Raw genomic sequence first — 27,476 nt, forward strand, 5'->3', positions numbered from 1 at the left:
TGAGTCTATCCTGTCTTCTCAAAGTCTGATCAAAGGGAAGAAGAAAGCTGGAACATCTACAAACACCCAACACCTTGCATCCCAAGGAACTCAGCAAGTACCTAACCAGAAAAAAAGCACAAATACGACAAGGTCACTCTGCTGCAGAAGCTTATAAAAACGACCCTATTGTCCTTTTCTCCAATATTATGTCCAAAATTAAATACACAAAAATTCCTTCCGTCAAAGTCCTCTTTCCCACATAATTCAACCACTTACACACACTGTGTTCCTAGTGCTTCCCTATTTTTCTTCTTAGAAGAAACATACTTCTTGGTTTTCCTTCCCATTCAAAACAAAAGCTACCAGTCACAACCACCAAGTACTCTGGGGTTCAGGCCCGCCAAGACACCTATCTACCCAAGAAGAGCTTTTGCACAGCTGAAAAAGCAGCTCTGATGAAAAGCCACAGTCCCATTTCTCAGAACTGATTAATTTTCAGGATAATTCCAGATCAGAGATGGATTTGAATCCAATTTTCAAAATCTGAACTGTGATGAGCTATATGCAGTAAGGTTCATACTGGTGTAATAATTTCTCACCTGAATATAACATCACTCTCACACCTTAATAGTTACCAGATCACACAGAGTAGGTAGAATACCCAGGTAAGATGCCAAGCCATTACTACTCAAAACATCCAAAATGGGGTGTTTATTTTGGTTTGCCTATTTTTTCAACCAGGTCCTCTTATTACTTAACTACTACAATGTTTCATGAGCCAGGAACATGCTCCAGATACCTGAACAAGCATTTGAGTATCAGAATCATTTAGGCACACAAACAAGGTGTAGGAACCCCATTACTTGAACTGAAATTCAAGACATAAGCATTCATCCAAGAGGCCGGTGCTGTGGTGTAGTAGATAAAGCCTGGCACCAGCATCCCCCGTGGGCATCAGTGGGAGTCCCAGCTGCTCCACTTCCCATTCAGCTCCCGGCTAATCTACCTGAGAAAGCAATGGAAGATGGCCAAGTGCTTGGGGACCTGCACCCACCTGGGAGACCCGGAAGTTCTCCTGGCTCATGGCTTCAGATTGGCCCAGCCTCAGCTTTTGAAACCACTGGGGAGTGAAACAGTGGATGGAAGATCTCTGTTTCTCTAACTCTGCCTTTCAAGTAAATCAATCAATCTTACTTAAAAAAAAAAAAAAAAAGGTTCATTCAAATTTAAGGGCCAGAGTTTTCTGGTTTTTAGTTCCTGAAAACTAAAATTTCTAGGATCATCGTGTTCATGTAAAAAGCAACATCAACAGCAGTCAGTTGTGTGGGCAAACTCTATCAGAGATAATAGTACTGGGACTTAGCTGAAATTTGGAACCTGCCACCAGACCACCACTGGCAGAACAGTTGATGAGTGCCGTTTCTTATCTCCCCATGACACATTCACCGAAGAAACTCCTGACTCAGCTGAATTATATTCTCTTTAACAAGCTCGCCTAACTGAATCTTTTCTTTCAAAAAGTACTACATGTATACAGGTTTTGTTTTATAAAAATATTTCAGCAATGTTTCTAAATTAATTCTTGCTCTGTGTTAGTGTTTGGCATGTGATCAGTAACATCTGCATGACAGGACAGATGCTAATGAGAATTCTGACAGATGGGCTGTTCTGGAAAGGAACCACCAAAACCAAGACTGGCTATGAAGCTGTGCAGAGCTACCTAATGCCTTTCTAAATAAAACGAGAAGCTCACAAACAAGCAGCAGCTACTACTATCTGACTGGAAGAGAACTACAGCAAATAATATAGTTGGTTGTCTTCACTGTTCCAATTTATAGAAAAGCAACAGGTAGAATCTGATGTGTAGCAATGACATTCTTTTTAATGCATAACTTTGTCTAAATTTATGTTTAATCAGTAATAACGAAATTCCACATTTGTAAATGCTCTCTAGGTCACTTACAGTAACAACATTTACTGTACCATGCCAGGCACTCTTGTGTTTCACAAAGATTTTTCATCTTAGCCTCAGAACAAGCCTACAAAGTGAGAAATCTCATAGCTGAGGTAACTTAGGCACAGAATGTTTTTAATTCGCACAAGGTCATATAGGAAATAATTTGTGGAATCAAAACCTTCCTTTCTTTTTTTTTTTTTTTTTTTTTTTGACAGGCAGAGTGGACAGTGAGAGAGAGAGACAGAGAGAAAGGTCTTCCTTTTGCTGTTGGTTCACCCTCCAATGGCCGCCGCGGCCGGCACACCACGCTGATCCAAAGGCAGGAGCCAGGTGCTTCTCCTGGTCTCCCATGGGGTGCAGGGCCCAAGCACTTGGGCCATCTCCACTGCACTCCCGGGCCATAGCAGAGAGCTGGCCTGGAACCAAAACCTTCATCAACTGATTGGGCTCCAGATCATAAGGTAATGCAGCGAATATGCAAATGTAACATTACACTAAGGGCACAGAGTGTTGTCAGATCCAGGATCAAGTCTCTTAACTATTATGTGACGCTGAGTAAATCACAGACTTCAATTCCTGTTCAATAAAACAGGGATAATGAAGAAACAGGTCTGACTTCATAGGGCTGCCGGTAGGGTTAGGAGCACGTAAACACAGTGCACTCAGCATACAGCAATCGCAATTCCATAAATGTTCATGATTAGCTATTATTAAGAATTTTCTTTATTTCCAAAAACTCTTATCCTGACACTGGTAGTATTTTGTAAAATAAATAGGACTTCCCAATGAGAAAGTTTATAAAATTATGATGTAAAGTCCCAAAGTAAATGATACTATTCTGAGATGGAAAGACTACTACCTGCTTTGAAACCATTATCAAACATTGCTTTAGAGTGCCTGGGTATACATAAAAATATTCAAGGCACTGTACAAAATTATCAAGACACAGTCTCTGACCGTAAAGATACACAATCACGTATACTAATTCTGCTGAGTGGGCACAAGCAGCAAAACATCCAACTCTGCACTTTTCCCCAACTATACGCAGCTATAAACCCCCCTTTGCTTGTGGTGTTACACTGGAGAAAGCACATAGAGGAAGAAGCCTGAGAACAATAGACCTCCCAAGTCCAGCGCAGAGAGTTAAAGATTCTGGCAGAAATGAACTGCATTTTCCACACTATTACCCTTCCTAGTAACAGTTACAGCTATCTTGGTTCTAATGATCTGTTAATCAACCAGGCCACGAGAAGACTGGAAGCTCAAAGGAAAATGATACAGAAACAGATTATAGGGGCTGGCGTTGTGATGCAGCAAGCTAAGCTCTGGCTTGCGATGCCAGCACACCTTATCAGAGTGCTGGTTCCAGTCCCGGCTGTCCACTTTAGATTCAGCTCTCTGCTACTGTGCCCAGGAAAGCAGCAGGTGATGGCCCAACTTGGGCCCCTGCCACCCACTTGGGTGACTGGGATGTAGTTCTGGGATCCTGGCTTTGGCCTGAACCAGAACTGGCTGTTGCAGACATATGGGGGAGTGAACTAGCGAATGAAAAGATCTCTGTTACTCTGCCTTTTAAATCAAAGACAAGAGAAATTCAAGTGAGAAATGAAAAAAGCCAAAATGATTTTAGGTACAGGAAACCTGTTTTCATTTTGCATTCTACAATACGCCTAATGCCTTAGAAACAACAGAGCTGGTCCTAACATTGCTGATCCTTGCTGCTTTTCAGTCCCAAAGATCCTTTTAGCTCTCAAAGTCCAAGGGAGGGGAAAAGCCAAGTGTTTCACTTAGCATTTAAGATGCCCATATCCTGCATCAGAGCTCCTGAGTCTGACTGCTGTCTCAGGCTTCTGACTCTAGCTTCCCACCAATACAGTCTCTGGGGAGGAGTGCGGGGAAGGGCAGCAGTGACAACTCAAGTAACTGGGTCCCTGCCACCCCACGTGGAAGACCTGGATTGTATTCCCAGCTCCTGCCTCTGGCCTCAGCCCCGCTCTAGCCATTGCAGGCATTTGGGGAGTGACCCAGCAGGTGGGAGTACAGTCTCTCTCTGTGTCTCTAATGAATAATAATTTTTAAAAGTCAGACAGAAAGGAGAGAGTAAGAGTACAGAAGGATCTTGTTTAAAAGCACAGCCAATACCACAAATGCATGTATCTTACAGCTAGGCTTCAGATCAACTGGGAGCACCATAGCTAAACCATAACCTCGGTAGTCTGTGGATTCCACCAGAAAAGCAACTTTCACAACTCCAAACTAAGGATCTAGAAAACTGCCATGGGTCACGGCAGAGAACTCAGAAGCCTAACTTCGAAAATGTTAGAAACTTTCCTATCTCATTTTCAGGGGTCATGCTATGTCAAGAGATCAACTGCAACTTTACAACTAGGAAGGTCACCCACTTGTCATACACTGTTTCCACACATATTTTCCAGAATGTACATGGGGAAATTCCTCTTTCTCCCATAGCAAACCACAAAATTCCCTGCCACTGCATCCATAGTTTCTTTAAAGCAAACTGAGTAAAGAGCCTATCAGCCATCAAGCAATGTAACATATTCCTGTAACATGGGAAGGTACTTTTCAACAATAAGGGCAATCCTTGTCAACCAAAAACATAGCTCATATACACAAAAGCAGGCTAAGATTAAGGGTGGGTAATTTATATATTCTTCAAGGGTTTTCTTCATAGCAAGGGGGAAAAAAGCAGCAGCAACAAAAAAGTTGTATATTCAAGAAACATCTGCATGTTCATTAATGAACACCTGCCCAGTTGTACTTCTTCCACATCACTATACAACTTACAAAGTTGAATCACAAGCTATACCTGTTATTGCTTCTCATCTCCTACAAATGGAAGGTACCATTAGAAAGAAGGATAAACTGAACTCTACAGGAAAATTTAATTGACCAAATACCAACAAAGGTAAATGTAATTTACAGCTGGAGATAAATCTTAATATAAAATATAAAATAAGCCATTTATCTGCTTATTATTCATTACAACAAAAAATCTCATAAACATGTTTATATAGCCTATGTGTAAAAAGGCTTGACACAAACTTCTTATGTATTTTCTCAAGTCTCTGAAATGACAGAGCTCAAGAGTCAAAATCATCTAAAAGTAAAAATGGGTGGGGGGAGCTGGCACTGTGGTTCAGTAGGCTAGGCCTCCCCCTGCGGTGTCGGCATCCCATGTTGGGCACCGGTTTATGGCCCGGCTGTTCCTCTTCCAATCCAGCTCTCTGCTTATGGCTCGGAAAGCAGTGGAAGACGGCCCAAGTGCTTGGGCCCTTGCACCCACATGGGAGACTGGGATGGATGGAGCGCTTTGCGACTGGCTTCTGATCAGCTCAACTCTGGTAGTCACTGCCAAATGGGGAGTGAACCAGCAGGTAGAAGGCCTTTCTTGCTGTCTCTCCCTCTCTGTCTATAACTATACCTCTCAAATACATAAATAAAATCTTTTAAAAGTAAAATAAAGTAAAAATGAAGACCAGAAAGGAAGAGGAACAAAAAGTAGTTTCTAGTTACTTCTTGTTTGGTCTACCTTTCTAAGCTAGTCCCATTTTCTCAGGTTAGCTTCTCTCACATCTGCCATAAGCCAGGAATTTGGTTATCAAGATAAAACGTTCCCAGTATCTCCAGGCCTTTCTAATTTAAGCAAGTCCTGACGCTGTGCTATTTTTTCTCTATGATCCAGATGAAATCTTTTGACAGACTGTGGAACTCTTGTTTTCCCCTTTGAAATTCTGCAATTATTACAGAGGAGACATGCTGAGAAATGGTCCTGGGGAAACAAGCGACTAGAGTAAGGGAAGCCCAGCAAGTGTGTCTCCCTCTTCCAACAGCAGTGTGTTTTCCTTTCTCCCCTACAGTATTTTCCAAGCAAAGCAAAGAGGAAAAGGCTGACATACAGAAGAGAAAATGTAGTAAACAGTTACTCCCAAGTTTTTTAGAAAGCCTCTTATCTTTTCATTGGTTACAAGTACTGAAGTCTGGAAAAAAAATCTTTGGAATATGTCTTGTGTGCAGGAATGCATAAAAGATAACACCTTGCAAAAGTCAAACATACAGGTTTAATAATGTGCAACTAATGAAGATGGTTTATAAGTGAAATACCACCTACACATTTAGTTCCCTAAATATATTATACTATTAGTCATTATAGTTAGACCTATAAGACCACAAATCTTCCATATGTGGAAAAGTAAATCTGTTTTTAAATTAAGGAGAAATTATTATTCTATTACTTAAAAATAAAACTGTCAGGATATAATTCAAGTGTAGCTGCTCACAGTCACTGAGTAAGTTTAAAGATAATAAAACATTTAAGTTTCAACCAATGCACCTTTTTTTGAAGCACATTTAGCTGAAATAACTTTGAGTCTGGTTTATTTCCATCACATTTTTCCAACATTTTCCAACAAAAGCATGTACATTCAATATAGAACATTTCCAGCAACAATAACAGTCTCTCTAGTTTCCTTTCACAGTATATTTTAGTGCAAAGCACTGGGAAGGGTAAACGTTTTTTAAGCTATCAAAGCATTTTATTATGACCTTGTGGGATCTTCAACATTTTAAAATTTTATACAAAAATTATGTAGGTGGACAGGGTCCCTTCTAAGTACAAGTGTGAACCTATATAAAAACATGGTATATTTCTGCTGTTCCTTTTAAAATTATAATCTGACACAAATTAATAAAAAATAAAATATTCCCTAAGAAGTACAAAATATTAATGCACAAAAACCTGCCCAAAATTTCATAGATAGATGTACTTCTGTTTTTCCTAAAATCTTGATTACAAAAATGGCCAAGAATTCATTATTTTCTAAATTTTACAGTCTGAATCAAATATTACCTAAAGTGGTCACTTCTGATCTTTCTTGAAAGAGAAAAATCAGGGTTTTTACCCTCATTTTCCTTTTATAGCAGTATTTAAAGAAATAAACTAGTATCATTAGAAGTGTTATACATGGATTGTCTGCATCCACAAAACATCAGTAGGTTATTTACTACTTTCATGTTAACAATAGTAAATGTGTGTGGTCGTTTTTTTAAAAAAAAAATAGAAACTGAAAAATAAAGTTGCATCTATCATTAAAGTGCTTTGTATAAAATTTCAGGAAAAACTGGGGAATGTTTAATTTTCATAAAAACCTCAGATGGTTATAAATGAAAAAAACCTAATGATCCATTCATGAAAATGAACTAGAATTTTCCTGTAGTAACTATCTTAGAGAGACTATTCAAACACTTAAGTGCTAAAGAACAAGTTAGAAATAAAAGGATATAAAAATAATTACAAATATTTAATTGACTAAATATTTATAATATGTTGATACTAATTTGTCTTTTGTTTCTCTCATATACTCACTAAAAGATCATATATATGTACAATCCAGATGAAACTTGTGCCAAATAAAGTGAACCCAAACTAAAATCATTAAGATGTTAAGTCTTTTTGTCAATTAAAAACTGGTAGTTTCTTCAGGGTGTTGACCACTTTAATCATCAAACTGTTTGGAAAACAAAACGTACAATGTATCTGTAGAAACTGCAGACCAAATGCACAAGGTCAAGGTGGCTAGCGGATGGACTGTGATGACGACAAGTAATGTCGCAGCTACTGGAAAGTGCTGGGATAGGCACTGCCTTACAAACAAGTGGTTAGATGGTTATTATTTTAGTCAGAAAACAGCAGTTACAGTTGAAAACTTATGAGAATGTTTTTCTTTTTTTCCTCATAGTACCATGTGAAGATGTTTAGTGGTTCTAACACCAATTTAAAGTCTTTCCACAAAAATGAACTCCAAACCTTTTCGTACATCACTTGAAGTTATCTGAGGAGAAATGGGAATAAATGAACACTTTTGAGTTTACCAATAAAACCTTGCTTTTAAAATTATACAACATTAAATGACTTCCTAAAGGATGGTTTCATGTTGAGTTTTCCTCACACACATACAAAAATGTGTGTGACAATTAAATCACAACACTTAACCTACTCAGCACTCAAAGTAAGTAATTTGCTTTAGAACCTGAAACTAATTAATACTCATTAACTACATTAAATGCCTTAATACAAGGGACACAAGTACTGAAGGTAAATTTTTGAAATATTTACTTTCAAAAACGAGTGTAGGGAATCTACTTCTTATTTTATATTGCATTTTAAAAGTCTACATTTGTTCCAACACTTTTTAAAAATATTTTTCTGCCTTCCAAATGGGTATTTTCCTTTTCTTGCAACATACAACCACCAAAAAAATTTTTTCTCTACTTAAATAATAACTATGTTGAAATGATCACTGAGAAGTTTATTAAACAGAACGAAAAAATAACTGGATCTAATAATTACTTTTCCCATAGAGCAAAACTGAAAAACAGTAACACACACTCCCAAGAAAAAGGGGGGGGGGGGGGACACGCAAGCTTCTGCTTTGCCACCTTCCCCTTTTGCTTGCAAGCACTATGTTTAAAGCAAATAATAAATGTTAATCCTTCTAAAGTCAATTTGGGGATTGTTTTTTTCTGAGTGCACCACTTTATTCAGCTGTCACAGAAATTAATTTTTATAATTGCAGTGCCTCAAAATATTATTTTCCTATAATTATTGCCTTCACAAATTCATCCTAATATATTTAACTTTCCTACAATGCATAAATTAGTAGTCTAAGTCAATGAATCAAATTGAACCCGTGCAAAGTTAGTTAAACAGAAGACTTCTATTGTAAACATAAGCCAATATAAAATGTATATACTTTAGAACATTAATAGGAAAGCACTGACCCTGTGCCATCTACCTACAACTACATTGCATTGTCCTATGGAAGATAAGTTCTGGAGGTTAAATTTTGTTCCCAAGCCACTGGAATAAAGGTCACTGAAGAGGTAAATGCAATACGCACATTACTCTTGCAGTTCCCCTTGCCATGAGATATATGGAAGCAAGCACGTGTTAAAATGGAACCAGCTATAAATTATGGTCAAATGATTTTTTTAGTTCGATGGGGAGGGAAAAGCAAAACTCTGTTAACTGTTCCTCACCAGACAAGAGCCTTAGATCTTGTACTTCGGCCTTTGGTTTTGTTTCCTTCAGGTGAATTAGAAGTATTTGCCTTATGAGTTTTCTTATGATGTTCAAGATAAGTCTTTTTGGCAAATGCCTTTCCACATTTATTGCATCTGTGAAGAGAAAAGTTTTTTGTGACTTTTACTTCAATACCGACGTCTGCTACTTCGTACTTTTTACTAGGAGAATTAGAAGTGCCATCGTGTTTTGATTCACTATGTTTTGCTTCGTCCCTTGAAGGGCCTCTTTTTGCCACTTTATTTAGAACAAAATCAATAGGCTTTTTTATAGCTCTGATCTCTAAACTGGCTGTTATTTTCCCAAGATAGCGAGATGACTTTTTATGAACCACAGTTATATGTCGGATCACATCGCGTTTCCGCCGAGTTTCGTAAGTGCAAAGAGGACACTTGTAAAATTTAACATAAATGTTATTTCCATCTGTGTGCAACTCAATGTGCTTAGTCAAGTTTTGTTTAGAAGTAAACTGACGTTTACAAAGTTTACAGTAAAGTTGCTTAAAGTCAAAGCCAGCTGAGAGCTTGGGTTTCCTGGGTTTTTGCAGGCCACCTGCAGCCGACGGACTAGTTGATTTAGGACTTTCAGAGTCTTGCTTAACTTTATTTTTCTGTGCTGCCGGTGTGTTCTTTTTTTCATTTGAATGATTTGTTCCCTTTAATTCATTCTGTGGAGAATGGGTAATGGAAGGGGGTGAAGATTCTACAGAATCTGCTGGTTCAACTTTAACTTTTATTTCTGAACTGTTGGCAGTATTATTAGGGCCTTTCTCTCTTTTAGAGTTTGTTCCAGAAAGAGTTATCTTGTGGACAATTTGCATATGTCTTTTAAGCATTATTTGTGAACTATATTTCCTCTTGCAAAGGAGGCATTTGCATGCAGTTAAATTGTATTCAGCCTTTGAAGACGACTTTTGTTTTCGAGTCTTAAAAGATTTTTTAGGAGAAACAGAATCCAGGAACAAAGGTTGCCCAGGCTTTGTTGCTATATCAGGAGTAATTGAATCCCTCCTTAGTCCTCTATGAACTTCATCAAAATGCCTCCTCACATTCGCTTTTGTAGCAAATGATTTACAACATACTGGACAACTCCTACTTAATGGAACTAGAACATTCTTAGTGCGTCCTTTAGAGGGCTGATTTGGATTCTTTCGTGTTTCAATGTACTTTTTTAGTTCCTCCATCTTTTTCTTGTGTACTTTTCGAATGTGGCGACGAACACCTCGTCTAGAATTGAATTCTTTTCTACAAAGACAACATATCAACTGGTGGCCAAAATCAGAATTGTCCGAAGTTTCCAAGTCAACCTGTGACTCCTGAGGTTGTTCATCTGGTGCAGGTGCAGCTTCATCTGCAACAATCTCAACAGGCGGGGGCTCTTCAGCTTCCACCTCAGTGTCTGTAACTGGCACTGTTTTCGGCTGCTCGGCGGTAGCTTCCTGTATTTCCACTTCAGCTTGTTCAGGAGTACTGCTTGACTCTGTTACTTCAGTAGGATTATCAGTCCTTGAAATATACTGGAACACTGCATTCTGATTTGTTTCTATGGGTTCTAGCTTAATAATATATTCTCGCTTGTCCACACTTGGATATATGGCTTCTAGGAGATCGTTTATGGCTTGGCTTTGTTTATCATTTACATCAGGAAGGTCTGTTAAGGAAAAAAACAACATTTTAATCTGGAATAATTAGCCTGCTATAGCCCACTAATATTTTAACATGTAATATGAGCCTCTTCCTTAAAATTTATCACTTTATTGGTTCATAGTTATTTTTATAAGAGCATCATCTACTCTTTAGTATTTTATGAAGATAAAAACTAGTATTCATTAATCTAAAATATGCCTTCATTTAAATTCTCATCATGGCACACAACTGTTAAGGAACAGGTGCAATCTGAACAGCTATTTCTGCCTCTAAGTGCCTTTAATATAAAACATAAGAACATGGGTGTCCCAACAATAAAAATAGTATTTCATGCTTTAATTTCAATGTTTTAGACTAGCAAAGGCAATTCAAAGTTCTCAAAATCCAGGATGCATAAAATATCATGAAGAATGTTACTGTGTAAGTAAAATTATCATTTTTAAAGAAAACATAACAGCATTCCTATTCATCTATAATAATTATTCTCTTCTAATCATATGGGGACATTTGACTATCTTAGGGAAATGAGAAAGCTAAGATTGTAAGCAATCATATAAACATGAATGGAGAAATATTTGCTAAATTTAGTCCTACTATATGTCTTCTTAACATGACACAACTTTTTTGAAACAAATGGTTTAAAACTATAAATTTATTTCAAAAGTAGAGCAAGTTGTATTTTCTTGCATAATAAGCAACCAAATATCCTCCTGTAACCAAGCTGCCTAACATTGCTTATATTTCCATATACAACCCTACAATCTAACTACAATAGCACCAAATCTAATCCATGTTTTTAGGTATGGAGAAACAATTCATGACAGCAATGAGTATTGTCAAAGACTACACAATAATCTGGCAATGCCTTCACCTATTTCACTCAATCAGTAAGGTCTACAAGTGAAAACTAGCAAAGAATAACTACCCCAAATAAACTAATTTTCTAGTAGTATTTTAACTAGAAGGTCAAATTCAAAACTCATCTCTCTAGACTTCCTTTTAATTTATATCTCAGTAATAAAAAGCAGCATAATAAGAAACACTAGTATGAAATTAACAAATATGAAATTTTTGTCTCATCTATGCCTGACAATATACTTTCAGTCAACTTCATGATAACTAAAGCAGCCACTCTGATATTTGGAGTCTGCATTTGTACAGCTGGTGTCAGAATGAAGCTTTTGGCACAGGTTGTGGTTACATTTAAGGTTTGCTTGAGGGCTAAGGCCCACAACAGGGCTTAGGGTTACAGTGACCGTTAGGGCTGGGTTCAGGATTAGAGTGGGAGCCTAATCATCCCCATGCCAAAAAGGTTAAGTTGAAAAATGCATAAAATCCATACAGTATCAGACTGGCAAAATAAGTTTTATCTTTTGTTAAGTCCACAAAGTTAAATCTCTGAATAAGAAATAAGTACCTTATTATTAAATATTTTAAGGAATTTTTGTTAATTACTTTAAGACAAAAAAATACTATCATATATCCTGCTAACTTAATTATATAGGAACAGGACATTCAATTCTACAAATATCTGGTTCTGCAGACTTTATTATTGTGCTACCCGCCTTCATCACATAGCTATTTCTGATCTGAAGTTAGCCTGCTACACAATCTAGTATCTGATAAAGAGAGACCTAAATAAACTTCACTGAGAACAAATCTAATCCTCAAATGGAGACCCAAAAACACTAGAAGATTTTTAAATGCTCTCTACTATTCTCAAGAAATCAGTTAATTTACCCATTCTTTGTTCTTTATTTCCAACCTTCTGATTTACTTAAAGAGAAATAAAGGGATCCTATCTGGTAATAAGTTATTAAAAAAATAAAAAGACAGGGGCTGGCGTTGTGGTACAGCGGGTTAAGGCCCTGGCCTGCAATGTCAGCATCCCATATGGATGCCGGTTCAAGTCCAGGCTGCTCCACTTCTGATCCAGCTCTGCTGTGGCCTGGGAAAACAGCAGAAGATGACCCAAGTCCTTGGGCCCCTGAACCTGCATGGGAGACCCAGAAGAAGCTCCTGGCTCCTGGCTCCTAGCTTCAGATCACCTCAGCTCTGGCCATGGCAGCCATCTGAGGAGTGAAACAACAGATAGAAGACCTCTCTCTCTGGCTCTACCTCTCTTTTCTCTCTGTAACTGTCTTTCAAATAAATAATAAAATAAGTCTTTAAAAATAAATAAATAGGCCGGCGCCACGGCTCACTAGGCTAATCCTCCGCCTTATGGTGCCGGCACACCGGGTTCTAGTCCCGGTCGGGGCGCCGGATTCTGTCCCGGTTGCCCCTCTTCCAGGCCAGCTCTCTGCTGTGGCCAGGGAGTGCAGTGGAGGATGGCCCAAGTGCTTGGGCCCTGCACCCCATGGGAGACCAGGAGAAGTACCTGGCTCCTGCCATCGGATCAGCGCGGTGCGCCGGCCGCAGTGGCCATTGAAGGGTGAACCAACAGCAAAGGAAGACCTTTCTCTCTGTCTCTCTCTCTCACTGTCCACTCTGCCTGTCAAAAAAATAAAAATAAAAAATAAATAAATAAATAGATAAATAATAAAAAAATAAAGTGTTTGGCCCAAAGGCTAAGATGCTGCTTGGGACACTTACATCTCATACTGGATTCAAGTCCCAGCTCCACTCCCTAGTCCAGCTTCCTGCTAATGCACATGTCCCTGCCTCTCAAATAGAAGGAATTTAAAAATTTTTGTTAAAGAAGAAAAAGGGGAAAATATCAAGAAGTTGGTTCTCTTTAAGATAGCATTAATATTTTAACTTATAAATACCTTGAATATAAGCCATATGACCTGTATTAGATTTTTTTTTACCTGAGCATTTATTTCTTCTCTTTTTTGAGACATCGTATTTTTCATTTATATTATAGCCAAAGGCTTAAGTGCCCTACTAAATAAAGAGTTCAACAAATAAAATGTAAGATGATTGCAGTCCAGCAGGAAACAGGCAAGGACCATAAACAATAATCAAATGAGAAGATGTTCAACTTCACTCATATAAATTGTAAAAGTCACAGAATCACTAAAACTACAGTAGTGTACAATTCTTATCGATCTGTTTGACAAACACTTAAAATTTCAGAAAATACTGTATTTGCCCCAAACCTAATAAACACGGGCATTTCTTCTTCTTTCTTTTTTAATTTTTAGCTTCCATATAGAAGGGAAAACATGCGGTCTGGCCTATTTCACTCAATACGATGTCCTCCCGTTCCAGCCATTTTGCTGCAAAGGTCAGGATTTCATTCTTTTTAATAGCTGAATAATATCCAGTGTGTGTGTGTGTGTATGCACATCTTAATCCACTCGTCTGATGATGGAGATCTTATTTATTCCATATTTTCACTACTGTGAACAATGCTCCTATAAACATGGTAAAGCAGATACCTCTTTGTTAAAATGAGTTCACAGCTTTTGGGTACAAATCCAAATAGTAGTTTTGTTGGATCATATGGCAGGTCTATTTCTAGTTTCTTAAGAAATAGGGATGCTGTGATGCAGTGGGTTGAGGCCATGGCCTGCAGTGCCAGCATCCCATGAGCACCAGTTCAATTCCCAGTTGTTCCACTTCTGTTCCAGCTCCCTGCTAATGCACTTGGGAAAAGCTGTAGATGACAGCCCAAGTCCTTGGGCCCCGCACCCAAATGGGAGATCAGGAAGAAGCTCCTGCCTCCTGACTGGCTCAGTTCCAGCTGTTGCAGCCTTTTGGGGAGTGAACCATCAGATAGAAGACCTCTCTCTGTCTCTACCTCTCTCTCTGTAACTCTGTCTTTCAAATAAATAGAACTTTTTTTTTTTTTTTTGACAGGCAGAATTACAGAGAGTGAGGGGCAGGGGGAGAGAAAGGTCTTCCTTCCGTTGGTTCACCCCCCAAATGGCCACTATAGCCGGCGCACTGCGCAGATACGAAGCCAAAAGCCAAGTGCTTCCTCCTGGTCTCCCACGTGGGTGCAGGGCCCAAGCACTTGGGCCATCCTCCACTGCCTTCCCAGGCCAGAGCAGAGAGCTGGACTGGAAGAGGAGCAACCAGGACAGAATCCGGTGCCCCAACCGGGACTAGAACCCAGTGTGCTGGTGCCACAGGCGGAGGATTAGCCTAGTGAGCTGTGGTGCCGGCTCAAATAAATAAATCTTAAAAAAAAAAAAAAAAAGAAAGAAAGAAAGAAATATTCACACTGCTTTCCACAGTGGCTGCACTCACTTAAAAACTAATATTTTAATACAAATAAATGTAATCTTAAATCTAACTTCTTATATATATTTAGGAAAATTCAAGTGGAAAAAATTATTATGAAAGTATCTATGAAACTGAATATCACATTGAGTAAAGTACTTCATTCTATTCTCCATTATTAAATTATCTATAATATTGATACCACTTTAATGCAAATGTATAGTTATAGTATAAGAATACCTAGCTATAAAAGGCATAACTGATTATATGAATAAAACTTACTGTCATCCATCTGGAGACTTGGTGGGCAGTAGAATTTTTTATGGGTAATTAAATTTGGTAATCCTCTGAAGAGACTGCGACATAATTTACATTCAAAAATAGTGTCCACATCTTTTAACAAAATATGCTTAAGTTGTTTAGTTCCTGAGAAAAAAAAGAAAGGAAAACTTAACATAAAAGGTAATTTTAACATGCATTTTTAAACTGAGCAACCACTGTTTACAATCCAAAAGTGCAGTTGCTCTTTGAAAACAAAATATTGCCACTGCCAATTTCTACCACAGTATATAAGAACTAAGTTATAAACTACATTCTAAGCAAAAACCTACTATCATTTGGACAGCTAAAACTGATGCTTTTTCTACTTCAGCCACATACTTGATCTTAGCCAAAAGGCTGAGAAGCGATTCTACTTCAACCAATTAATTCCTGGGATAGACTAAGGCAGAGGTTCTGACATCCAGTTGATCACTACAATGGGTTAGGAATAAAGATGCAGGCAACCTTCCCCTTGAGATTCCAACTCAACATTCTGGAGTAGGCAGAAAATTTAAATGGCCCACCACTTCCAGCACAACGGTTTAGCTGGTTCTGCCAGCTCTTTCCTGCATTAGGAAGTGAACAAGGAGATTTTTAATACATATTCCCTTAATTCCTTGAAGAAGTCTGAAATTTTATCACATGATTGCCTGTAAGTTCTCTTTTTAAATTCAGCTCCAATTACTTTAAGTTCTGGGCCAACATGGGATTTTGGCTTTTTAGTGCTATACTAGGGAATCTTTGTCCTTAATGAGAGATAATTTTGAATTTTGCTTAGGCTTCCTAACAGTACTATCAATTTATTCAAAGCCTCTCTCCCACAAAACATTTACCCCAATTGCAATTAATAAGCACTGATGTGGTTACTGGTTAAATGCTCTTCTTTACTAGATTATAAATTCCACAGCAGGCAACACCAAGCCTATCTTATAGCTACAAAGTGTTCAGCTCTAATAATGCTCAGTAAGTATTTGTTAAAGAAGCGCCAGTGAATCAGAGGATCTAAGCTTTATGATGGAAGGTCAAAACGTGAAGAAAACAGTAAATGAAAACAAGAATATAACCTTGAAAATAAAAATACACACCAGGAACAAAATACACATGGAAGACCTTTTGTCACAACTTGCTACAGGTCTTTAACACAGGTAGGCTGACAAAACTGATCTGTAGTACCTTATTAATTACTGTGTTTTTAGTTTCCTCGAGTGAAAAATAATAAGGGTTCAGTGTTGTGGCACTGAGGGTAAAGCCAACACTTGCGACGCCAACATCCCACATGGGCACCGGTTCATGTCCTGGCTGCTTCACTCCTGATCAGCTCCCTGACAATGGTCTGGGGAAAGCAACGGAAAATGGCCCAAGTATTTGGGCTCCTGCTACCTGCATGGAGTCCCAGATGAAGCTCCCTGCTCATGACTTTGGCCCAGCTCAGCCCTGGCCATTGCCATTATTTGGGGGAGTGAATCAGTGCATCAAAGATCTCTGTCTCTCCCTCTTTCTGTAACTCTGACTTTCAAATAAATAAATAAACCTTCTTAAAAAAAAGATAATAATATTGAAGGAGAAAAAACCTAAGTGCCCTGAAAAATACCTTTAAGACTATGTAGGTGCAAAACTTTCTGTCATTCAATAAGCACTTGACTACCTATCAAACTCTGGCACTACTAATGAGAATCAGGTATGAAGTATCTTATTACCATAATTAATATTGTAGAGTTTAGAAAAGTTAAATGTTTCCATCAAATGATTCAATCAATTTATAGTATGTTTACGTGTGATTTTTAAAGTGTACTGTACCATTTTTAAGACAGGTCAGCTCTCAAAATTCTCAGAATCTGATTGATTACCAGTTCTTAGAACTTTACTGTCTAGAGATTCCAAATCTGGTACTAATTAGTTGTGCAACCTTAAAGAGCTATATCATGCTTGCACTTCAGTTTACCTATCTTACAAAACACAAGGCAAAACTCATCTTGAAGAACCATGAAAGAAAATTGAGTTTAAGTCCCAGAAACTTTAAATTGTACACCTGCATTTCTACTGGAAAAAAATTAAGACAAGGAAGTGTACTGGTACCAGTGGGATGATAAACAGATTTCTGCACACTCATTCTAAAAGACCTGCTGGACCCAAAATTAGAGATTCAATTCTGAATTTAAAGACATCAATAAATATTGAAGAGGAACAAGGAAATAACATGAACTAGGTTTAACTTGGGAATTTAACGAAGATTTAAACAGAAAGTGCATGGTAGCAGATTTAAAGCATGCAATAGTCTGTAAACAACAACAGATCATGCATAAAGAAGTCAAAGGTAAAAATATCCATAAAGCAGACGTCTGACTTGGTCTCCCAGGTTCTCTCAACCATATCAGACCCAACACACTACTAATTTCTTTTCCCCTGGCAGCAAGCAAGCTAGCAAAGCTCACTGAAGAGCATGCACCTGACAGCCCAGGCAGGCATCCCAGCAAAGAACTGAGAACACAAACGGCATTTAGACGAGTCTGTATGGGTACAGGCCCACTATCTCTCCTCCTGCCTCCCCTTTTGTGGGATACTGCTGTGTGGAGGCCTTTATGGGACACATCAATTTCTTAATCAGCCCTAGTTATTCAAGCTATATTCAGCAGGAAGTACCTATTTATTATCAATAAACATCTAAAAACATCTGACCCTGACTTTGACTAATCAATCATCAATCACAAATACTTCCCCTCGGCACACCCGTGCACACACACACACACACACACACACACACAGTTACTATTGATCCAGACATACCAAATTTCTTTGAGTTCTAGAGATAATACCAAATGTTCTTTCTCCCTCACTTTTCAAGCTTCACCTACATTTTTCTTTTTTCTCTCTGGCTGTATCAATTCTCCCACTTCCCTAGTCTAGATCACTTACAATAATCCTTCAGATCCCAGGGTAGATGGAAGCCTTCTGACACTTTGTAAGAACTTATCACTGGCCAGCGCCGTGGCTCAATAGGCTAATCCTCCACCTTGCGGCGCCGGCACACCGGGTTCTAGTCCCTGTCGGGGTGCCGGATTCTTTCCCGGTTGCCCCTCTTCCAGGCCAGCTCTCTGCTGTGGCCCGGGAAGGCAGTGGAGGATGGCCCAAGTCCTTGGGCCCTGCACCCCACGGGAGACCAGAAGCACCTGGCTCCTGCCTTTGGATCAGCGTGGTGCGCCGGCCGCAGTGCACCAGCTGTGGTGGCCATTGGAGGGTGAACCAACGGCAAAAGGAAGACCTTTCTCTCTGTCTCTCTATCCACTCTGCCTATCAAAAAAAAAAAAAAAAACACACACACACACTTATCACTTATACTCTCTATCACTCTGTACATCCTGAACTAGTTTATCCTCCTCTTGTAATTAATTACTTTTCTGTATCCCCATTAAACTGGAGATCTAGGAGAACAGAGAAGGCTCACAGTGTATTCCAGGTCCTCAGGTTAAATGGCACATCGAGAACCCTGTTTAAGAAAATCTTCTCTAAAGAACTGAAAATTAATCTTGATGTGAATGGAAGGGGAGAGGGAGCAAGAGATGGGAGGGTTGCGGGTGGGAGGGAAGTTATGGGGGGAAAAAGCCACTGTAATCCAAAAGCTGTACTTTGGAAATTTATATTTATTAAATAAAAGTTAAACAAAGAGAAAAAAAAGAAAACCTTCTCTAAAAATAAGGTTTTTTTTTAATCTATGTAAAATGGACATGGGAGGTCAAAATTATCTTAAAGACTTCCTAATTATACTTTCTACATTTTACAAATGAGAAAAATAAGTGTGTCTCATTTGTGGGGAGCAACTCGGACTAGACTGAGTTACTGGAATTAAGACTTATTCTATGCATCTGCTCTCCCACAATATGGCGCTGGGAGAGGAGGAAACAGCTTCTACACAGCTGCCTCCAGTTCAACCAATAAACAGCAGGACCTGCTCCTGATTGGAGGAGAGCAGCGTGCTCCGCGTGTGGGTAGCAGAGTTGGGATTGGTGGAAGAGGACTATAAAGGAGGAGAGAGACAACATGCACCAGGAACATCTATCTGAAGGAACACCTGTGCAGCCCCCAAGAGAGCCGGCTGGCGGTGTGCCACTCCCCCGCAGAAGTGGGGAAAGTGGCAGGGGGAACCGCCCTTCCACGGAGGTGGAAGGGACGGTAGCCAACCCGGGAAGAACCAGCAGCAAACCCAAGAAGGGCCGAGCAGATGGAAGAACAGCGCAGGGTCCTGTGTGGTTCCTCCACGAAGAGGGGGAGCGACATAATGGTGCCGTGACTCGGATATGAAGCCTAGGCAGGGTTTAGTGTTGCTCCTCCATGAGGAGGGGGAGCGACACTCATTCACAAATACAGACTACAATAAAAACAAAATCATTTTCTCTGTGCTGCTTTCAGGCACCATTCAAAGCTTTATGGGAGCAGGCATTTGACCTGCTTGAGATGCCCGAGCCCATCTGGGAGTGCCTGGGTTCATTCCCAGCTCCAACACTGACTCTAGCTTCTTGTCGGAAGGCAGCAGTGATGGTTCAAAGGACTACATTCCCACCACCAAAAAGAAGATCCGGACTGAGTTCCCGGCTCCAGCTTCAGTTACAGCTTTAGCCTTCGGGCCTTTAAAGGCATTTAGGGAATGAAACAGCAGATTGCAGGGAGGGGGTTGTCTCTCTCTCTTTCTCTCTGTCTCTTTCTCTCAAAATAAATAGTCTTTTAACAAGAAAAAAAAAGGAATAACTTGTTCTCGGAGATGAAATAATTAAAAATAAATGAAGTAAAGGTTTTACGTTTTTCCATAGGAATGTAATGGCTGTTTTCAATATCAGCTACCATTTTCTGATTGCTTTGCTCACTTAAAATTAGACACAGAAGGGGCCGACGCTGTGGTGTAGCAGTTAAAGCCACCGCCTGCAGTGCTGGCATCCCATATGGGTGCCGGTTTGAGTCCTGGCTGCTCCTCTTCCTGTCCAGCTCTCTGCTATGGCCTGGGAAAGCAGTAGAAGATGGCCCAAGTGCTTGGGCCCCTGCATGTGCATGGGAGACTCAGAAGAAGCTCCTGGCTCCTGACTTCGGACTGGCACAGCTCTGGACGTTGTGACCATGTGGGGAGTGAACCAGTGGATGGAAGACCTCTCTCTCTCTCTCTCTCTGCCTTTCAAATAAATAATAAATCTTTTTTAAAAAAAGATTAGATACAGACAACCAACTGTGCACCTCTCTCAATAGCTAAAACTTCCTGTGACCCGAGACATCCCGCTTGATCATCTAGACAGCCATACAGTTCTTCTACTCTAGATCCTGACAAACAGAAAGTCATGCCTGCCTTCTAATTACTCCTTACACTCTTTCACTCTTTCTTGCCTTAATTGGTTTTTTTTTTTTTTGAAAGGCAGAGTTAAAGAGAGGCAGAGAGAGAAGGAGGGGGAGGGAGGGAGAGAGAGAGAGAGAAAGAGAGAGAGAGAGAAAGTTGTCTTGCATCCACTGGTTCACTCCCTAGATGGCACAACAGTTGGAGTTGCGTCAATCCGAAGCCAGGAGCTCCTCTGGGTCTCCCACACAGGTGCAAGGGCCCAAACACTTGGGCCATCTTCTGCTACTTTTCCCAAGCCAACAGAAGAGAGCTGGATCGGAAGTGGAGCACCCAGGACACAGCCCAGCACTCACATGAGATGCCACATACCTGCTATGCCATAACATCAGCCCCACTACTGTGGGGAGCAACTCGGACTAGACTAAGTTACTGGAATTAAGACTTACTCTATGCATCTGCTCTCCCACAATATGGCGCTGGGAGAGAAGAAAACAGCTTCTACACAGCTGCCTCCAGTTCAGCCAATAAACTGTAGGACTTGCTCCTGATTGGAGGAGAGCAGCGTACTCGGCGTGTGGGCAGCCGAGTTGGGATTGGCAAGGAGGACTATAAAGGAGGAGAGAGACGGCATGCACCAGGAACATCTAAGGGGAACACCTGTGCAGCCCCCAAGAGAGCCGGCCGGCAGAGTGCCACTCCCCTGCGGAAGTGGGGAATGTGGCAGGGGGAACCGCCCTTCCACGGAGGTAGAAGGGACGGTAGCCAACCTGGGAAGAACCAGCAGCAAACCCGGGGAGGGCCGAGCAGATGAAAGAACAGCGCAGGGTCCTGTGTCGTTCCTCCACGAAGACGGGGAGCGACATAATGGTGCCGTGACTCGGATATGAAGCCTAGGCAGGGTTTAGTGTCGTTCCTCCACGAAGACGGGGAGCGACATAATGGTGCCGTGACTCGGATATGACGCCTAGGCAGGGTTTAGTGTTGTTCCTCCACGAAGACGGGGAGCGACACACTACTACTAGTATCTTTAAAAAAACAAAACAAAAACAAAAAACTAAGCCCCTCAAAGGGCAAAAGTGTTTATACCTAAAGAGTAATTAATTAGTGTATATCCCAGATTTTCATATATAATAGCTAATCAATAAAAATTAAACTTTATCAAAGGTTTATCTGTCCTACTCCTTAGCAGCAAGTTTACTACAGTACTAATAAAGTATTTTTTTCAAAAGGAATTTGCATAGCAGTCACTTTATAACAGAATATTAATTCTACCTTTTCTGTGCTGGACAAAGACAAGCTTTCATTTTTTCTCCTTAATATGCTGACATTTTGGTCAATAATCATTTTAAAGCTGTGACAAAGTGTTTTTTACATGGCATACCACGTGACTGTTGGTGGCTCACGCGAGTTCATTCTTCTTTAGGATAATTTTTAATCACAGTATTTAATCCCAACATTGCAAGCAAATCTACATATCTCATCAAAACTCTTGAAGGAAATTTCTAACCTATCATCCCTTATGGGGTGGGGAACTCTTTTCTGCCAAGGACCATCTGAATATTTGTAACATCACTCATGGGCCATACAAAATTATCAACTTAAAAATTAGCCTGCTACAAACATATTCAATTTGGAGTCCTCCTACAGCAGTAGCCTTGGCACTACCAGCCCATATGATTTTAAGGGCCTTATATGGCCTAAGACCCAAAGTTCCCTACTCCTGTAAGAACTCAAAGGTAAAAACTAAGAAAGCTTTGGGGCTGGTGCTGTGGCGTAGCAGGTTAAACTGCTGCCTGCGATGCTGGCATCCCATACAGGTGCCAGTTCAAGTCCCATATGCTCTGCACCTACTTTGGATCCAGCTTTCTGCTGATAAGCATAGGAAAGCAGCAGAAGATGGTCCAAGTATTTGGGCAACTGAGAACCAGATGAAGCTCCTGCCTTTAGCCTGGCCCACACCCAGTGATTGGGACCATGGGGGAAGTGAACCAGCAGATGAAAAATATGTCTCTGTCCTCCCTCTCTCTCTGTAATTTTGACTTTCAAATAAATAAATAAATCTTTTAAAAAGAAAACGTAAAACAGAAATTGTCGGCCGGCACCGCGGCTCAATAGGCTAATCCTCCACCTTGCGGCGCCGGCACACCGGGTTCTAGTCCCAGTCGGGGTGCCGGATTTTTTTCCCGGTTGCCCCTTTTCCAGGCCAGCTCTCTGCTGTGGCCCGGGAAGGCAGTGGAGGATGGCCCAAGAGCTTGGGCCCTGCACCCCATGGGAGACCAGGAGAAGCACCTGGCTCCTGCCTTCAGATCAGCGCGGTGCGCCGGCCGCAGCGCACCAGCTGTGGCGGCCACTGGAGGGTGAACCAATGGCAAAGGAAGACCTTTCTCTCTGTCTCTCTCACTATCCACTCTGCCTGTTTAAAAAAAAAAAAAAAATCACAGAAATTGTCATACTGAAATCATGATCTATAAGAGTTGGTTAAAAAACTAGATTTATTATGGAAGATTAACACATACCAAAATAAATTTATAAGTAGAATAAAATTACTTTAACAGTGCCCACTTGGTGAATCCTTTAGTTTAATCTAATAAACACTCATTGAGCACCTATTAAATACCAGGTAAAATGTTACTCACAGAAAATATTAAAATTAAGGATGTGCCTTATGGTCCTGAGAAATCACAGACTAATATAAAGGACTGTTCTCCAAGGAACACAGCCACAGAGGCATGCTTTGAAGATGAATTTAAGAACAAATCTACATTTTTCTTATTTGTGCAAAAAATATCTACTCCCATTTTAAATTTATTTCTTTTTTATTTTTTTATTTTTGGACAGGCAGAGTGGACAGTGAGAGAGAGAGACAGAAAGGTCTTCCTTTGCCATTGGTTCACCCTCCAATGGCCACTGCAGCCGGCGCGCTGTGGCCCACACACCCCGCTGATCCGAAGACAGGAGCCAGGTGCTTCTCCTGGTCTCCTATGCGGGTACAGGGCCCAACCACTTGGGCCATCTTCTACTGCTTTCCCAGGCCACAGCAGAGAGCTGGACTGGAAGAGGAGCAACCGGGACAGAATCCAGCACCCCAACTGGGACTAGAACCCGGGGTGCCAGCGCCACAGGCAGAGGATTAGCCTATTGAGCCGCGGCGCCAGTCTCCCATTTTAAATTTCTTACAATTGCTATGTAACAACAACCTCCCCCTAATGTTGCACCAAAAAAAAAGTCCACCATAGCAAATGGCACTCTCCTATGTAACTAGACAAATCACACTTCTGTCCTAAACTTTTGTTACAGAGTCAAGACTGAGACATCATCCTACAGGTACAGCTTATACTAACTGCAATTAAAACTGCTTCAAGTAATTAGGGAAAAAAACTAACAAGTTAAATGAGCAAACCTAAACTTGGGAAATTAATAACAAACCACACAAACTAGTTCTCATTTTTCACTAATATATTCTAAAAGAAAAGTTACAGGGGGCTGGTGCTGTGGCACAGCGGGTTAAAGCCCTGGCCTGAAGCGCCAGCATCCCATATGGGAACCAGTTCTAGTCCCAGCTGCTCCTCTTCCGATCCAGCTCTCTGCTGTGGCCTGGGAAAGCAGTAGAAGATGGCCCAAGTCCTTGGGCTCCTTCACCCGTGTGGGAGACCCGGAAGAAGCTCCTAGCTCCTGGTTTCGGATCAGTGCAGCTCCAGTCCTTGCAGTCATCTGGGGAGTTTTCCAGCAGATGGAAGACCTCTCTCTCTTTCTCTCTCTCTCTTCCAAATAAATAAAATAAATCTTTAAAAAAAAGTTACAATTTATTCTTTAAGAATCAAAAATTATTAAGTTTTCTACACACAGTATTTCAATATATACTACATATAGAATGTTTTTTCCACAGTATTATATTTTTCAAGAATTGAAAAAGATGTTAAACTCAGTGTGAGATGTTAAATTCAAGACAAGTTCTGGACACTGCTATTTTCCCTCCATATCTCAGTTTCTAACCTTAGTGCATTCCACAGTTCCTCTAGCAGACAAGACATTCCAAAGTCATCTCTAACCAGGCGACTTAACCACTAAAAATATTATATTCAACAAAAATCTCCTTAATAAATATCTGAAGACAAAGACAATATACCTTTTACTTGTTATTTAAAATTTTGCTTTGGTTTTTTTTTTCCCCGGGGTGGGGGGGTGGTCAAAGAGAAAGATGTAAGTGCTAATAAAGAGGAAGAAAAGGGGCCAGCACTGTGGTGTAGCAGGTAAAGCTGCCACCTGCAGTGCTGGCATCCTATATGGGCACTGGTTCATGACTCAGCAGCTCCACTTTGGATCTGGCTCTCTGCTATGGCCTGGGAAAAAAGATGACCCAAGTACTTAGGCCCCTGCATCGGCATGGGAGACCCAGAAGAAACTCCTGGTTCCTGGTTCCTGGCTCCGGGCTTTGGATCGGTCCAGCTCCAGCCGTAGAAGCCAACTGGGGAGTGAACTAGTGGATGGAAGATCTCCTATTTAATAAAGATTTATCTATTTGAAAGTCAGAGTTACACAGAGAGAAGAAGAGGCAGAGAAAGAGAGAGGTCTTCCATCCGATAGTTCACGCCACAAAGGCTGGAGCTGCGTTGATCTGAAGCCAAGAGTCAGGAGCTTCTTCCCACACTGGTGCAGGGGCCCAAGCACTTGGGCCATCTTCTACTGCTTTCCCAGGCCACAGCAGAGAGCTGGATCAGAAGTAGAACAGCTGGGGGCCGGCTGTGGCTCACTAGGCTAATCCTCCGCCTTGCGGCACCGGCACACCGGGTTCTAGTCCCAGTCGGGGCGCCGGATTCTGTCCTGGTTGCCCCTCTTCCAGTCCAGCTCTCTGCTATGGCCCGGGAGTGCAGTGGAGGATGGCCCAAGTCCTTGGGCCCTGCACCCCATGGCAGACCAGGAGAAGCACCTGGCTCCTGGCTTCGGATCAGCGCAATGCGCCGGCTACAGCGCGCCGGCTACAGCACGCCGGCCGCGGCGGCCATTGGAGGGTAAACCAACGGCAAAAGGAAGACCTTTCTCTCTGTCTCTCTCACTGTCCACTCTGCCTGTCAAAAAAAAAAAAAAAAAAAAAAAAAAAAAAAAAAAAAAAAAAAAAAACTGGGATTAGAACTGGCGCCCATATGGGATGCTGGCGCTGCAGGAGGCAGTTTTACCCAATATGCCACAGCACCAGCCCCCTCAGCTACCCCCCTTCTCTCTCTGCCTCTACCTCTGCACTCTGTAACTCTGCCTTTCAAATAAATAAATTTTTAAAAAAAGGAAGAAAAATTGAAGAAAATGTATCACAGACATGTTCCTTAAAGGACTAATATAGTCAAGGCATGATTCCCCAAAGGGTAGGGCATAGTCAACCTAGTACCAGAAGCCATTCTCACATCAGGGATTTCAAGAATGGAAAATCTATAGCTGCAAAATAAGCAGATTTCTTTTTTTTTTTTTTTCCAGGTGCACCTGAGCACAAGTTTCTTTCTTTTTTTTTTATTTAGTAAATATAAATTTCCAAAGTACAGTTGATGGATTACAATGGCTTCCCCCCCATAATTTCCCTCCCACTCGCACCCCTCCCATCTCCTGCTCCCTCTCCCATCCCATTCACATCAAGATTCATTTTCAATTATCTTTATATACAGAAGATCGATTTAGTATATATTAAGTAAAGATTTCATCAGTTTGCACCCACACAGAAACACAAAGTGTAAAATACTATTTCAGTACTAGTTATAGCATTACTTCACATTGGACAACACATTAAGGACAGATCCCACATGAGACGTTAGTACACAGTGACTCCTGTTGTTGACTTAACAATTTGACACTCTTGTTTATGGCATCAGTAATCTCCCTAGGCTCTAGTCAGGAGTTGCCAAGGCTCTGGAAGCCTTTTGAGTTCGCCGACTTCTATCTTATTCCGACAGGATCATAGTCAAAGTGGAAGTTCTCTCCTCCCTTCAGAGAAAGGTACTTCCTTCTTTGATGGCCCCGTTCTTTCCACTGGGATCTCACTCGCAGAGATCTTTCATTTAGGTCTTCTTTTTTTTTTTTTTTTTTTCCCACAGCATCTTGGCTTTCCATGCCTAAAATACTCTCATGGGCTCTTCAGCCAGATCCAAATGCCTTAAGGGCTGATTCTGAGGCCAGAGTGCTATTTAGGACATCTGCCATTCTATGAGTCTGCTGTGTATCCCGCTTCCCACGTTGGATCGTTCTCTCCCTTTTTGATTCTATCAGTTAGTATTAGCAGACACTAGTCTTGTTTGTGTGATCCCTTTGACTCTTAGATCTATCAGTGTGATCAACTGTGAACTGAAGTTGATCACTAGGACTAGTGAGATGGCATTGGTACATGCCACCTTGATGGGATTGTATTGGAATCCCCTGGCACGTTTCTAACTCCACCATTTGGGGCAAGTCCGATTGAGCATGTCCCAAATTGTACATCTAACAAGCAGCTTTCTAAAAAGTGAGGGCTCCAACTATGGACTAATTGCAACAATAGTCCAGTTTACTGTTAATACAGAAGTACACAAGAGCATACCGTGTCCGCTACCACTTATACTGGGAAGAAAAAGGTATCTTCCAAAACTTCATGGAAAATGTATGTTATGGAAAGACAATCCATAGATTTCAAACATTTTTACAACACAATAAACTTATATTTTAATTCTGTTTTCCACAAGCTTTTTGAAGTATTCTTGTATATTTGTGTATGCATAGAGGGTCTTTGGAAGAAAACATATAAACCATTCAGCATGGCTGCCTGAACAAAGCAGAACTGAGTGAGAGAACTCTAAAAGATTTCTTTTTTTGATCTACACCATTCTGTACTTCATTATCTTGTTGAAGCCACAGGCATATAATACTTACTCCAAAAAGAAAAATCTATTTACATTAATTTACTAGTCAAGCAGGCAGAAACAAATGCCAACAGTATCTCTTAATTTGTAACTTAAAGCCAAAAAAAAA

At 40.6% G+C, this 27,476-nt stretch overlaps 1 protein-coding gene across 8 annotated transcripts in view; it reads right to left on the reverse strand.

Annotated features, from left to right (window-relative positions):
- ZNF800 (zinc finger protein 800) overlaps positions 1-27,476 on the reverse strand; it is a 63,356-nt gene that overhangs the window by 23,299 nt on the left and 12,581 nt on the right. For 5 of the 8 annotated variants that reach the window (XM_089327990.1, XM_051848018.3, XM_089327988.1 and 2 more), the window contains 2 exons: positions 15,140-15,283; positions 8,996-10,688 (listed from right to left, as the gene is read on the reverse strand). In XM_089327990.1, the coding sequence (XP_089184116.1) occupies positions 8,996-10,688; positions 15,140-15,283 (1,837 nt within the window). Of the gene's footprint in view, positions 1-6,317; positions 7,789-8,991; positions 10,689-15,139; positions 15,284-27,476 lie in introns of those variants that run through there. The other 3 variants (XM_089327991.1, XM_051848021.3, NM_001171278.1) reach the window with 2 other exon arrangements.

The sequence above is a fragment of the Oryctolagus cuniculus genome, chromosome 3 (assembly GCF_051225735.1).
Source record: "Oryctolagus cuniculus isolate XC-2025 breed Fujian yellow rabbit chromosome 3, ASM5122573v1, whole genome shotgun sequence".
NCBI lineage: Eukaryota > Metazoa > Chordata > Mammalia > Lagomorpha > Leporidae > Oryctolagus > Oryctolagus cuniculus.